General features: G+C 37.8%; 1 protein-coding gene and 1 pseudogene across 1 annotated transcript; both read left to right on the plus strand.

Annotated features, from left to right (window-relative positions):
- The first annotated feature begins 1,701 nt into the window (after positions 1–1,701).
- On the plus strand, positions 1,702–8,622 carry LOC142982275 (uncharacterized; annotated as a pseudogene).
- On the plus strand, positions 8,506–14,611 carry PRL-1 (protein-tyrosine phosphatase 4A family member PRL-1). Its single transcript, XM_076120208.1, has 4 exons — positions 8,506–8,990; positions 10,528–10,694; positions 12,645–12,776; positions 13,521–14,611. Exons 1-4 carry the CDS (start codon positions 8,883–8,885, stop codon positions 13,630–13,632), a joined length of 519 nt encoding a protein of 172 aa, XP_075976323.1. The 5' UTR covers positions 8,506–8,882; the 3' UTR covers positions 13,633–14,611.
- Positions 14,612–14,623: the final 12 nt, after the last annotated feature.

Raw genomic sequence — 14,623 nt, forward strand, 5'->3', positions numbered from 1 at the left:
CTCTCGTGCACAATTTTCAATACAATTTTCCTGCTTTCTTGTTCTTCTTTGAATTTTGACATTATTTCCTCTGTAAAATTGGTTGTTAAACTAGAATTTTCAAGCGTTGAAATAAAGCTGATCCCTAATTACTAGAATCAGCCATCATGACCCACTAAAAGTGTTTATTACTTGTTTGTAAACAGCTTCTCCCAATAAAAGATTTCTGTTCTACGTCGTCTGAAAATTATAATGATTATGTTTATTGCTTTTGTTGTGACGCGAAAACAAGTTCCATTACTCCAGTAAATTCTTCAAAAACAAACATAAAATTATTGTGGAACTTTAAATCATGATAAACAACGCATGGTGGGAAATCAGACGAACAAAACAACAAACTCGTCATTTATATTTCAACAAATTCGCAGCCGTACTCGTCAGCGCTCAATACGTTTATAAAAACGATATCGATCAGGAATCCGTTATCTGTTGCTATTATTTACTAGCGAATATTCAACGGTGGTTGAACCTTTAAAATATCGCTTTGGCACTTAATCTGTCAATAACTTTTTATACCTGCTACATTTGTAGCTCATTTTATGATTGTTTCTATTCTACCTATCAATGTCCAATTACTTTATAGATGCAGAATGAGCCCGACACAACAAGGTGACCACTTATTTTGCTCAGTTTGTTCCATAATTCTCAATGGACTAGAAAATTTCCTCTTGCCGTGGGTGGTTCTAAATTTATCCCAGACGGGCAGTGGTGGGCTGGCTTTGACAATAACGGCAGCTGTATCGCAAAGCCTGTTTCCTAACAAAACGTAGGAGGATATTGCCACTATCGCGTGGCGTGTAATGAAAATTCTAAATCGGTTTCTTGAATATAAGTCATTTGAAAGACACATGGCTGGCCACGTTGAGTGGGTAGACAAAATGAGGTCTACTTTAAGATAACCCTCAATATAATTTGTTCTAAAACGGGAAATTGTTGTTCATACGCATGATGTTATTCTCAATATTCTCTCCGCCATTTCAGTTAAAACACCTTGGAGATTTTAATTTGCTTTTACGTAACCGTATTTTCGCTCGAGTTTTATAAATTCAAGGATCTTGACGGAACTGCCTCCTTAATCCAAGGGCGTCCTTAAATTGCTTTTGATTCTGTGGTGTGTGGAGACGATTTCGTGTGGGAGTCTCTTAATCTGAATTCTTTCTCGTTTTTCTCTCTATTATTAGAATCCGAACGACGGGCGTCGGCGGTTGCTAATCGAATCTTCTCGGTCACAGATGCGTCGTTTTAAATGCAATTGGTACAGTTTTTATCGTCTGCTCTAGTCCATATTATTTATTTTATTGTTTTACAGCTCTTAGTATCTCTATTAAACTTATTGCTACGTATAATAATGCTTTATACTGAATTATTTATTTTAAACAGTCGCAAATCGTTTGTTTGCGTTGATTTGTGATTCACCATTTACTCATGGTGAATCACCTGTTAAGCTTTTGCTTATAATATGTTTTAAACAATCTTCATTATTCCTTTAACATGCAACCTATCAAGCGGCCATTGTTTCATTCATGAAGCGGTTCATAACGTTGTGAAAAGTTTGAAAACTTGTGCGAAGTGTGTGTGGTCACGTTGTGAGTGTGCGTATGTGAAGTGTGTGGGCACCGGCGTGCGGCTCGCGGCTCGCGGCGGCGTACGTCTGGCAAGTGACGCCAACGCCCCCGCCAGCGGCACGGGGCACCGCCGCCGTCGCGGCGTGACGTCGACGGCTCGCAGGCGGCGCGCCAGTCTCTGCACGACCGCGGCACGGACAGTGTCGACCCGTTGCGATGTAAACGCCTAACCTTCTACTCTGTCTACAACGACAGCTTTTGTTGCGTGCGTGCATCACAGTTTCAGTTCGTACCTCACCGGTTCCATTAACTTTATTTTGTGTTCCGATAACTGTTTTTGCATCCGCCGTGCCGGATACATGTAAGTGAAGTTTTTGTGTCATCCTTAACGTCGGTGTCCTCTTTAACTGACACGTTTTGTACGAATCTTCAAGAGCCGTGCGAGCGTGACCAAAGACTGACCAATCCTGGTCGGTCGGATATGGTCATAGTAAGTGACGAGGTAAATCATTGAATTGCAAAGTAATTATTCAACTTTCAGCTTTTACCGTGTACACTTTTCCATCTCACTTTCTTCAAGGAATCAACAGGTGTTTGAGAAACACGACGTGGTCACGCCTCGCACGTCTGTCGTACGGAGAAACTTTAAAGTTTTCTTATGGATCATTAAATGGTTTAAATTCTACATTGTAAGCGAACTCAATCGCCAATCGCGTAGAAAGTGCATTTAGCATTAGCGGCTGACGTTGCGTCGCCCGCAAACTTTACTAAGTAGAACGTTGATTATTTAATGAATTACAATTTTTGCTCCTTCCTGGATTCGGTATGCGGAACACCTAACACCTCACCTGATGAGTGATGAATAATGAATCAGCTAGTAACTTCCAGGATAGATATTTATACTTATTTGGGTCAACGAGGACCAAATAAATCAAGTGAATTAAAATTGTTAGCCAAAAATGAATCAATTGGAACAGAATGTGTCCTTCATAATAACGTCCAATTTGTTACAGGGCGTGCTGAGTAAATATGCGTTAGTTTAATTAAATATTGTGGGTCTTTAGCGTTTACTATTGTAGTTGTATTGTGTGGGGCGAGGCTCGGTAGCTTTCACAACTATTAGTAGTATTGCAACAGATATCTCAGCTGCTATTACTTGATTACGTTCAAGTTGCTTCGCATTAAATATGAGACGTATCAATCTTATTCTTTATTCAATATCGGATGTCTTGACCACATCTCGTATCAATGTCATTGTTTCACGGTCAATTATAATAAATGTACGTGTTGTTAAACACTGTATCGTAGTGTGACTCCTTTGTTTGTTCGTAATGTGTGTTTTTTATCGTCCAGTGCGCTAATGGTCGCGTTTTTACAATTTACGTACTATCTGTTTACCTTGAATGCGCATTCAGTTCATCTATAATTGGTCATAACTATACGTCCCCGTGTATGGAAGTTTTCCGCTCTATAAAAATACGTGAATCGACTAGATTGCTGCAATTTTGCTGTTCTAATTATAAACATAAATAATACTTGAATAGTTACATCCAAAACAACTTATTCGTTCCAGTCTACTTTGTCCAGTTACTATATTTCATGAATATCGAAATGTTATAAACATACACACGTTTGTGTTTTAGTAAAACATACACATTCCTAAATTAGTAAATGCTCACCTACTTTATGTGTTAATCCATGTTTAGATTCGTCAATCTCATTGCTTTAGAATTCAATTCGTCTCATAAAATCGGCACATTATTGTGGAAGTAATATACAGTCTTTTAGGTTACAGCTATACTCCATCCGTCCTGTGTCCCGAAGACACAAATATCAAAATCACAGTTTTGGTATTCAACCCTTAAACGAAATACGTTCTCAATCAGATAAGAGCATTCAATGAAACAATTCGTTCAGCGATTAGAACAGAAATCAACTCTTATCACAGAATTTCGTCTTGAACTGTCAGCGACCGGATGTGTTATTAAAATTATTATTCTAATAACAATGTAGCAAATCTATTCATAAACAACGTTGATAACGTTTGATGACACTAACTAATATTATGATTACGAAACTACTGTTCGTCTGTTACACTGTATTCACTAAACTAAGTATGGTAAACTTTGATGTGGATATAGAGTTGAACCTTGTCGAACACCTTTTCTAAAGTTCTTGCTTGGACCTCTTTTTTTAGAGTAAGTGATATAAGATATACATTTTGTCACTGAAAGCGATTCTAAACATTATTTTATCCCCATTTTAAGCTTCTGCGCCGTAAATTACCTCCCACGAAATCTTCCATGGTCAATGTCATTTCTATCAAATAATATTATCATTACGATTTCAATTTACGCGGACGAAATCGCAGGCAGAATCTAGTCTTAGTAAATATTTGTGTTTTCGCTTTCATTACTGATTCACTACTGTTTTAGTAGTAAACATTTCAACTGTTTAATTTACGTGCTCATTTTTATTTTGACGATATTTTTGTTTTATAACTACGTCTTAATTTTTGGTGGCAGTGAGTCACAGTCTCAATGATGTTTTAAGCCGGTATGACACATCATATCAGGTCTGTTTTACGCATTGCAAATAGTTTTGTACAAAATGTACTACTTCTTGGAACTTAATGTTTGATAGCAAGTCGATTGTTTGTTAGTTTTTTTTAAGCGCAGATAATGTTATTAGTCAAAGACAATTGCCGGTGATAGTTTTTAGGTAGGGAATTAGAGAAATCCCTTTACTTTAAACAACAAATGTTAAGGATTAATGGATTGTTTAAGAACGTATTTCACATCAATAGCTATTGTACGTAATGAAGTAGAAGAGTCGAGGGTTGTTATATTGATTTACTCGATTACTTAATAACCGATGGTAAATAATAATTCTCATGTTAGCTTCTTAATCTCATTAACTTCAGTAAAGACAAAGTGATTGATTGCAAAACCCGTGTGCAAAGGTTTGCATAAAGTAAACACTCCAATAAATATTTTACTCTTGTTATTATAACATAGTGTATAAAAACCGCATAATGATTTAGAACAACATGTAAATTGATGACGTGTGTACGTATTATCACGATAATTTGTAAACGATGCCGCATTGATAACACAATGACATGTTTTGTTTATCAGTGGCCTTGTAGCTATGCTGTTACGTGACTACATCATAATCTGTCACCGTCCTGATCCGATCTCGCTAAGTAATCCCGGGAGATAAGATGACACCGGTGTATCAGATTGATGGGAATAACTGATCTATTGGTGAGACTAAATCTTTGACAAAATCTATGATGAAATACAATGACGTCTTGGTTTCACGATAGGTACTGCTTCTTAACAAATATGTTGACAAGTCCTTTTATAAGCACAAAACCTTTGAGCGATTAAAGAATTTATTTCATTTCACCTTGCTCTTTTACAACAATCTCCAAACTTGTTAATAGAAAAATAACACAAACGGCCTCGTCTGTGAGCAAATGAAATTCCTTAAATTCGCTCACAAAAGAAAACATGGCAAACTCTTCAAACGCAAAAAAGCGATTGTGAAAGAAATTGCCTTTTAATTTGACCTAAGGCAAAACAACATCAAGGTCTATGCGACCGTTTCCTGGTATTAGTAAGGTATTAGCAGCAATAAAGGTAAATGTGCAACTAGTTGCATAGTTGATATTGTTGAACGACGACCTCGCCTAGTTTCCGCTGACTCTATTATGTTCATGCTCGGTGTCCTGAAAAATATATGCAATCTACTTCAGTGCCCTACCTTCATGTCGCTATCGTCTTATTGTTCCGCAATTCAATTAACAACTAGTTTAGTCTGAGTAATACGGTTTAAATCAAATCCATCTCCATCTTAGTTAAAAGGATTACCATTTTCAATTAACAAGTCATCTGTCTGAAATGTTATTACGAACGCCGCCGTTAAGCTGAACAATTGTTAATACTTGTGCGTGACTTTGAGCGACACAATGAAGTTAAACGGTGTTTTCACATCATGTTTATGGTTGCCCAAGTACAATGTTACAAGTTGAACACGCCTCCGGCGTATATTTGCCACGTGTCCAGCTATATAATTGACATTGACACTCTGTTATGCTAATCTCCGTCTATCGAATTCCTTCGCTATGCCAGTGCTATTGATAGACTAATAACATCCGCGCTTGCACCTACATGCCCTCTCCGTATGAATAGCCATTGTGTCAAAAATTACGTTCACACATACGAGTATACAGCATTACAATAGCTTGCTTAGCTATGATGACCTGCTGTGTATGTCAGCTAATCTTGCAAGCAATAGGTTCGAATAGCGATGAGGGCATCTGTACGGTTCATTAGTTTGGAGGTGTGTTTATTTGGCTTCTGAGCTTCTTGGCATTAGTCGTGGTTATTTGTTTTTGAGCCAAATTTTTCGAATTCTAAATAAGAAAGCAACAAGCTGTTTGTTGCTGTTTTAAATTGAATGCATCAGAGTATTTCGTTGTATCAGTTCGCTGAGTTCGCGAATCTAATAGTTATCTCGACTAGACGTTCTCCCTGGTCCAGACATTACAAATGTTAGTCTCAAGCGTCTGCATTGTTGCTCATATGTATGGGTAGACTGGGTCGAGTTTATCGACCGTCGCGTCTAGCTTTCGGACAACCTGCCACCCTCCTGCTGCAATTGCAGACGCCGCTAACTTCGTCTTACAGTTTTATTGCTCAGATTGTTTCTACCGTGCTTCGCCATATCCTGCTTTCATAACTATACAAGTATGTTGTAAATACTTAAAAACAATTTTCACCGGTAAAGATAAATTAAGCAAAAACATGATAAAACAGTTTTACCCTGTTTTTACCCTAAAATAAGCTGCACAAACTTATTTTGTTACATTTTTTTAAGCATAAGAAGTATCTGAAGTACAAAGAATACGTTATAAAACAACGAAATACAAGGAGCGTTAAAGACATTCATAAATTAGCAGTGTGTGTAAGCAGATAACATGTTATTTCGGGGACATCGTCACCCGTATTTTTATCTGTGGTTGACCGTCCATCTAGAATAGATTGAATGGACAATTATCTCTTGTTGCGAAATTACTTTGTTGCTTCTAATAAAACTACGTTAATTGAATAGTGTCTATTATAAGGTTTAAGCGGTCATTGTGTGGGATCATGCATCTATTTGCGCTCAAGGAAAATTAAATTACTAAAGTCAGATACGTCGTGTTCGCGCAAGCCACTGTTCCTTTTGGCCTGGTCCCAAGTCCGTATGCCGTCTCTCCTTGATAAAATCTGCAGGAAATAAACCAAAACACTTCAAAATATTTGTGTAGATCTCGCAGCGGCTAGGCGCTGGGTTGAGCGGAGACTCGATTCAATTACTGCCAATGTTTTGCATCGAGATTATACATTAAACACGATTGTATATTTAAATGTAAACATATGACGTAGTATATGTAAATCCCACGCCGGTATTGTGCTTGCCAACATCTCATACGTCGCGATTTCTGAGTCGGGCCCGCAGCTCTCTTGTATTTCGTCGTCTTTATTGTTTTGTGCTAATTGTGACAAAATTATTTTCACATTGCAGTGTATAGTGAGCCCCCGCAGAGTCACTTGTAACATGCCAAATCTTTGGAGGGCAAACGATTTAATTTATCTTGTGCTAACTGCACTCTTCTCCGTTGTCCCACATTTGTTACATACACTTCGCGATCTGCAGTTGTTTAGAAACGTGTTAATAAGTGTGTGATCTGCCAGAGTGAAGTGCGAGTGGTGTTGTGTATTTGAATAATATTTATTTACTTAAATAAATAATCCGACCCCTTGTCATCCATCACTAGGTCGATCACGGTGGAGTATCCATAGGTATTTAAACAAGTCAAATATTTAAACGATTGTTCTATTTATCTTGAACGCTCCCTTTTCATTGATAAATATGTTAACTGGGGCATTTATCTCGATCTTACGTCGCACAGCTATTAATACACGTTTTCCAAGAAAAATAAATAGCGTGCTAAGTGTAAACAACAGCAGTGAGTCAGTGCGGAGGCTCGGCGGCGTATCCTTAATAATGAACGTCGTTTGTTTGTCGTAGCTGGAGATCCCTTCTGTGGCGACATTGATGGAGTTCCGCTTGGACAGCGCGGAGTACTGCCAGGCCCAACACAAATAAACTAGCGGGCGTTTCGTGCGAGCGAGGGAGCAGAGCGTGCTACCGCTGGACCCATGCTGCCGGGAGCGCGCGCTGATACAACGCACCCCGCGCACTGTTCGACGTACACCCACCCACAGGTAAGCACTCCACCACGAGCACGTCGTCCACGCTCACCTTGCACTCTCCTTATCCAGCCGCCATGTTGTTATCGAGGTGGGGTGAACCGAAGCCGGCGGTCCGATGCATCCAACTATCAGTTGTTATCTGCTCCTGACCAAGTCAAGAACGCGATACCGATAATACTATAACTGGCACGGTTTACCTAACGCGATATATCACTATAACTAAGTATAAGTGAGCTCGTTAAGCAGGTATTAATACATATACTTACACAATAGAAGCGTTGTTTTGATGGCGTAGTGTTTACGAATTGTGTTATCACACACCGGCGCGTTGTGTACAAGAGTGCTAGCACGTCCACAATTGGCGCGGTTGGCTCTGGATCAGTGCGCAAATTCCGCTGTCGATGGACAGACATCGGCGTTCAGAACTTCAGACGTCCACATGACCGAATCTTCGCTTTACCCCGAACACTATTTTTAGATGCCATTTTTTATTCCACTTCAGTCGTTGCTCTGGCTTTGACGCAGATACGTTTAAAAATGATATTCGTCGTAAATCGTACCGTGCCGCCGGCTGGACCGCTTACGCTAACAAAACTATTATTTTTGTTTCAGTTACCTTAAATTCGGATTCCGCCGTTAATTGGAGCATATCATTCAGTTGCCGAAGTTCGCGCGATAGCAAAAACTTATGTTTTTCGCATAATTTCTTTTAAGTTCCATTCCACATTCTGAACTTTTGTTTGTTCGTCTCCGAATGCGATCAAGTGGTTGAAAGCGACATCCATGCGGGTGGTTCTCATTATATAATTGGACCCTTTCTAAACAAAAGTAAGGAAACTGTCGTGTGTTGTGTGGAAATAGAGTGACAGTTTGTCTGTTAGACTGTGACGGACCGTGACATCTTCGTCTGGCGCGTGTGTTGTGAGTTGACCATCTCGGCGAGACATAGCCGAGCGAGACAGACGTAGAGTGCTGACTGTTGTGCAACAAGGAGAGCGCCCACTCGATCACCATGAAGCAGAAGGACATCAGGCCGGCGCCCTCGCTCATCGAGTACAAGAACATGCGGTTCCTCATCACCGACCGCCCGTCCGACATCACCATCCAGTCCTACCTTCAGGTAAACAACGCTTTGTTATTACATTTGCTGCACTTTTAATGTTCATTTTACGTCAGTTTATTTTCTTCAGCCACTAAGTATTTATAAAGTTGCCGGTTGCCAGACTACCTTGTGTATTCCAAACCGGGGTAGCCTTGTAGAAATACATCTAAATCCTTTTAAGACTATTCCTTTTAAGGGTAAGATATTCAAGCGCCGGTTCTCGAAAAGATTTGTTTAATCTCCTTTTGAATAATTTTACTTTCTGAACTAAAGCTTTCACAGATTTTTTGATAAAACTTTGTTGAACTTAGTAAGTTTTCAAACGATTTCTATGGAATAATTCTAGCATTGTTATCTTTGCTTCAAAAAATCTTTTTATATTTAGTTTCATTCAATCACGGCTTAGCGATAGTACAAATTGCTTTTTAGTTTTTCACACAAACGATTATATCATGACTTAATCGATTTATTTGTTGGCTACTTGTAAATATGGAGGTGATTGTACGATAATAAGAACAATTGTTCTAATATATGTTATGAGGTCGTTATGGAATAAAATGTTTACATCGTAGATCTCATTGTTAAGTTACAATAAACATGGATTAATGAACGTATGTAGCTAATGGAACGGATTACGAACATTACGCTGTTAGAAACTTATAAAATGATGTTTTCCTTAGTTGTTCAAACAAGTGATAGACTAATTTATTATATCCTCGTTATTACCTTAAATTGACCAACAGTTGTTTATTTACTTCAGTCTATAGCGTAAAATCGAATTCTGAATTAAGATAACATAATGAAGGCCCGGTTTCACTTCTAACACTTATAATACGTGTTTTCATACATTTTCGGTAGCTTTATTTATCAGATAGGTTATCTGACAGATTTATTAACTGTGGAACTGGCCATTAAAGTCTTAAAAGAAAAGGAAAACCCAAGTTTTTAATAGCCAATAATAAAAACCAAGCAGACAAGTGCTAACCACTTAATTAGATACAATCAGATCGGTATTGTTGTTTGTTCATTGTGTACTCCAGGGAAAAGATACTTAATAGAAGTAGAGTATTAAGTATTAATCGTTCAACGTTAGTTTGTTAACTTAAGCTTAGAGGATTATGTTATAAGCCGATGGTAGTAATTGGTTATCCGTGCGATCTATGTAGTAAAGAACGGTGTCGTGCTCTTAAGTACAAATTACTATTAGGCGTGTAAGTTCAAAACATGATACGACTGAATTGTAAGTGACTGAGTACGAGTAGACAATATTTATGAAATGTCATGACATTAGCATTTTGTTATTTAAAATTTGTTTTACCATCACCAGGCATTTTGAAGTATTGGTTAGCTTTAACCGATGGAAATTAAAGTGGCCGGCTACCCGGCGTTTTACGTCTACGTAGACTCTGGAAAGGATATTTGTTTCAATTCAAAGATATTGATTTCCTTTCCTCGTTTAAAAAGATGACCCTTTTCGTATTTCTGATAGTGTTCAACTAATGCTTAAGATGCTCTATCTTGTTTTAATTATTAAAATTGTATATTCTTGTAACAGGAGCTGAGGAAGCACAATGTGTGCACGGTGGTGCGCGTGTGCGAGCCGAGCTATGACACGGCGCCGCTGAAGGCTGAGAGCATCGAGGTGCGCGACCTCGCCTACGACGACGGCACCTTCCCGCCGACCAACGTCGTAGACGACTGGTTCGAGATCTTGCGCGACAAGTTAGTATAGAATACTGTTTTATTATACCCATTGGACTATAGTTTGTCTCCGGCAGCGATCAGTAGTATATGTAATATACATGTGACAAGGTTGGATCGACCAGCGTAAAGAATAATTGGTGGTAAAGTCTATAGTAACCTCGGATCCTGTCACACGAGGATAGAATAGCGAAATAAGAGTAACTCTTTTTGCGTACAACTTGCAACAAAGGAATAAAATATGTTGTTCATCAGTTTAAGTTGAAAGTTTTCCTAAACTGGAGACTCATTTTTCCTGGGTATTTTAGAGGGTAGTCATTGCGGTGAAAAATCTAAGCTGACTAGTTCCCTTCGAATCATACCCGGACAAAAGCGAGAATTAGTATATGGCGATAAAATCCCATGTAGTCACTCAAACTCGTAACACGTATTCCCAATGAGTAAACGTTTACGCAGATCGGTTTGGTATATAATATAGGAAAAACTGAAGGGTGATGCATTCTCTGATCAAAGACTAATATCAAGAATGCTAACAAAACTTAGGCACGATAATAGGCAGTATTATAACTGATTTACTAGTGTCTAGGACAAGGTGGTGTAAAGGTTCCCAACCTTTAATAGACTGCTCCCTTTAAAAGTACTTAGTTATACAAATTTTGTTGTGTATAATTTATTTTTAACATTTTTTAACGACTTCTTCACTTAATATTATAACGCAATGGGTCTTAAATGCGATTGAAAAAAGCTCTAGCGCCCACAAAAGGGTGGTATTACCCCCGATGGAAAATTATCTAGCCTAAAAATAGCGGAAAAAGATATCATTATAGTCTCTATCTTTTATGACAGTTTCAGCTTATCATGCTCGGCATAGCAACACATTTTAAATTCACATGACTCCGATCAAAATATAATTGGCTGTTAAACGGCGCCGTCAAATTGACGTTGCGTAATTGATAAAGTTAGTCATACTTTATTAAATAGAACATCTGTTTGTTCAAAATTCACACCCAAACTGGTTCTGTGGTTGGCATTCAGCTCGACAGTATTAAGTAGTCTATAGAATTTTAATGGACATGAACTTGAATATGATACGAGTAAATTTTGTACATACATACAAACATAATAAGGCTAGGTTTAAGATCTGTCATGAATTCTTGATAGCTGTATGTTTTTAATAAATAAATAATATCCCGACTTCTTATTGTGCGGGTAAGCAGATAAAAGTCTCTCTTTCAATCCGTACGTTTTTCTTTTGCTTCAAAGTATATATTACTTTTGCAAACATGTCTAATGAACAGTTTATATTTTATAGCACTCATTCAATTTAATGCATCCCGTACATTTCGAGTTCATAACTTTATTGACAGGATCTTCGCTTTCGAGTGCTTCTTATCAAACCGAATATTATATAACATTTTGAATGCTAGGTCATTCCACTACGCGTTGATAATGCCAACTGTTATCAGTATCAGAATTAGTATTGAATGGAACATTTTTTTTCTAATAATAAGATTTCGTTCGAATAATTCGAAATTCGTGAACGTACGTTTATGTGTGACGTGTACAATCCTTCTTTGACGTCACAACTGGTTCCTACACAATGTTTTAAAAGTCATGAATCACATGATTCACGTTTGGTTTTGCAGCAGTGTTTCACCATTTCCTTCGAAAGTAATTAGAGATAGCGCAGTTAATAACACTTGTTGTTGTTACCCTAAATTCGCACATTGATACGTATTTTGGTAACATATAAACCTTATTTCTGAAGACAATTCGTATTCTTTTACTCCATCAAAAACTTATCACAGTTAAGCAAGCTAACTAAGCCTCAAATAATAATGATTTGATACTAAAGATTACGCAAGTATAATATTAGAACGACATCGGCTGGTTTAAGCACTTCTGTATATTATTGATTGAGAATTTTTGTATGTTTCTCTCACTAATCACAATTTTGTTTTTTGTACTCAGGGCCCAGAATAAGCCTGAAGCGGCGGTGGCGGTGCACTGCGTGGCCGGGTTGGGCCGCGCGCCCGTCATGGTCGCCATAGCGCTCATCGAGCTCGGCATGAAGTACGAGGAGGCAGTCGAAACCATCCGAGAGTAAGTGTCTAATAACTCTATACTACACTTGACTGAGAAAATGTGATTGTAAATGTTTTAGCCCCTAAATAACGGCATTAAAATTGCGAAATTATTTTGATACTACTAGCTATTCAATTCAAACCTGAGTAGATAAAAAATTTAAGAAAACAGGACTTTAAATAAATTGACCTATTAGGAGGTTTACTTATGAAACATTAGAATTGAACATTTTGCAGTTAAGACTATTAAATTCAGAAGAGAATTTGACTACCTGTTTAGAGGGGCAGGGAATTCTTTTAATTGGTACAATTGATGAAAAAGAAAATAGCTAGCTAATGTTTTATTGTTACTCGTATTAGTTATATCACTGTTGAATGCACGACGTTAGACAATTAGTCTAAATATGGACACAGGATGCTTTTGCGCTACGTGTGGGGCGTGCGAATTAATCGTACGTTGCATGACTAATCTCTTACTTATGTGCACTTGATGCGATTTACAACATAACTATTTTAATTGAGCTATGAATATCTGGTTGACAAAATAATTTAGTTCCTCGAGACTACTCTAGAGATAAATCTATATAAAACTTCTCCGTTACTGAGTGACTGACTGATTGATGGGCAACGCACAGCGAAAACTACTGAACCCCCTCTGATGGGGGTGAAATTCTACGCAGTCGGAGCCGTGGGCAGAAAGCTAGTATGTTATAGTTCGTTAAAAGCGTCTTACTAATCGTAAATACAATTGTGTTATTTGCAGTCAACGACGCGGTGCAATCAACGCGAAGCAGCTCTCGTACTTGGAGAAGTACCGACCAAAGTCGCGGCTGAAGAAGAACGGGCACAAGGGCAACAACTGCTGCGTGCAGTAGCGCGTCGGAACTGACCGTCCTGCGCCCAAACAGCGAATGTAGCTCTGCTTTCACACACACACTGACACACGGGAGCATAGACAACAACCAATTATCTTTTTTATTAACCTAGTGTCCATGTCGCCTCTTTTTGACGACTATTTTTCTTTTCGTTTTCATATTTCGTTGGGGACTCGTAACCGAATTCTGCCTTAAGCTTCGATAGTTGGAATTAGCACATTCCTTGAGTTCACCTTGACACGACTGAGAATTTGGTTATGATTCGGTTCCTCACGCCCCTATTGAACATGTATCTCGGGGTTTTCTATGAAATTTAATTGAGAGCCTTATTGTAAGCTAATGTTTGTATGTTGAAAGTAAAGGTGTAATAACCCTCGTGCTGTATTGTGTATTAGAGGAATATGTTAATAGAAGCGAGCCACGATTTGTGTTCATAGTCGAAACAGTTTACTAGGGTATTCGTATATACCTATGTGAATCATAATAAATTTCAATATCCATAATAAATGCAAACCAGTCAACGTCACTGTTAGATATCTTTCCGTTAATATTATGTCGTTGTGTGGTGAAATCATGTTTTCCTATTATTTTCCTTTGTAGACTTATATTATCTATATAATAATAATAATTTGAGACATAATAGACAAATCATTATGGTTTTGTGTTTCTTAAGACGATTTGACATGAAATTACCATATTTTTTGCTTTTGTAAGATGTTGTGAGAAAACAAATGTTTATTTGAATGCTGTCCACTAGGCCTGGGTTACCGTGAGCATTCAAATTTTTGACTAATTACCCAAAAAGTGATGAAATTCTAATCAAATGCAATTTAACCTGACTCACCGAAAAGTTCCAATGAAGAAAATAGCTCTTTGATATTATTTTTCTATTTCTAATTTTATGAAGATTATTATCGAAATATATGAGAAAAGTGTACTACGAGAACTCACATTCTTAAATAAAAATATTTATAAGCAATGGATGTTTTAT

The sequence above is a fragment of the Anticarsia gemmatalis genome, chromosome 1, assembly GCF_050436995.1.
Source record: "Anticarsia gemmatalis isolate Benzon Research Colony breed Stoneville strain chromosome 1, ilAntGemm2 primary, whole genome shotgun sequence".
NCBI classification, from domain to species: Eukaryota; Metazoa; Arthropoda; class Insecta; order Lepidoptera; family Erebidae; genus Anticarsia; species Anticarsia gemmatalis.

Bases quoted from the DNA above. Each gene is read 5' to 3' on its own strand.
- PRL-1 (XM_076120208.1), top strand. From the start codon at position 8,883: ATGAAGCAGAAGGACATCAGGCCGGCGCCCTCGCTCATCGAGTACAAG. The intron at 8,991-10,527 runs GTAAACAACGCT...TTCTTGTAACAG, and splicing joins CCATCCAGTCCTACCTTCAG to GAGCTGAGGAAGCACAATGT. The intron at 10,695-12,644 runs GTTAGTATAGAA...TTTTGTACTCAG, and splicing joins TTCGAGATCTTGCGCGACAA to GGCCCAGAATAAGCCTGAAG.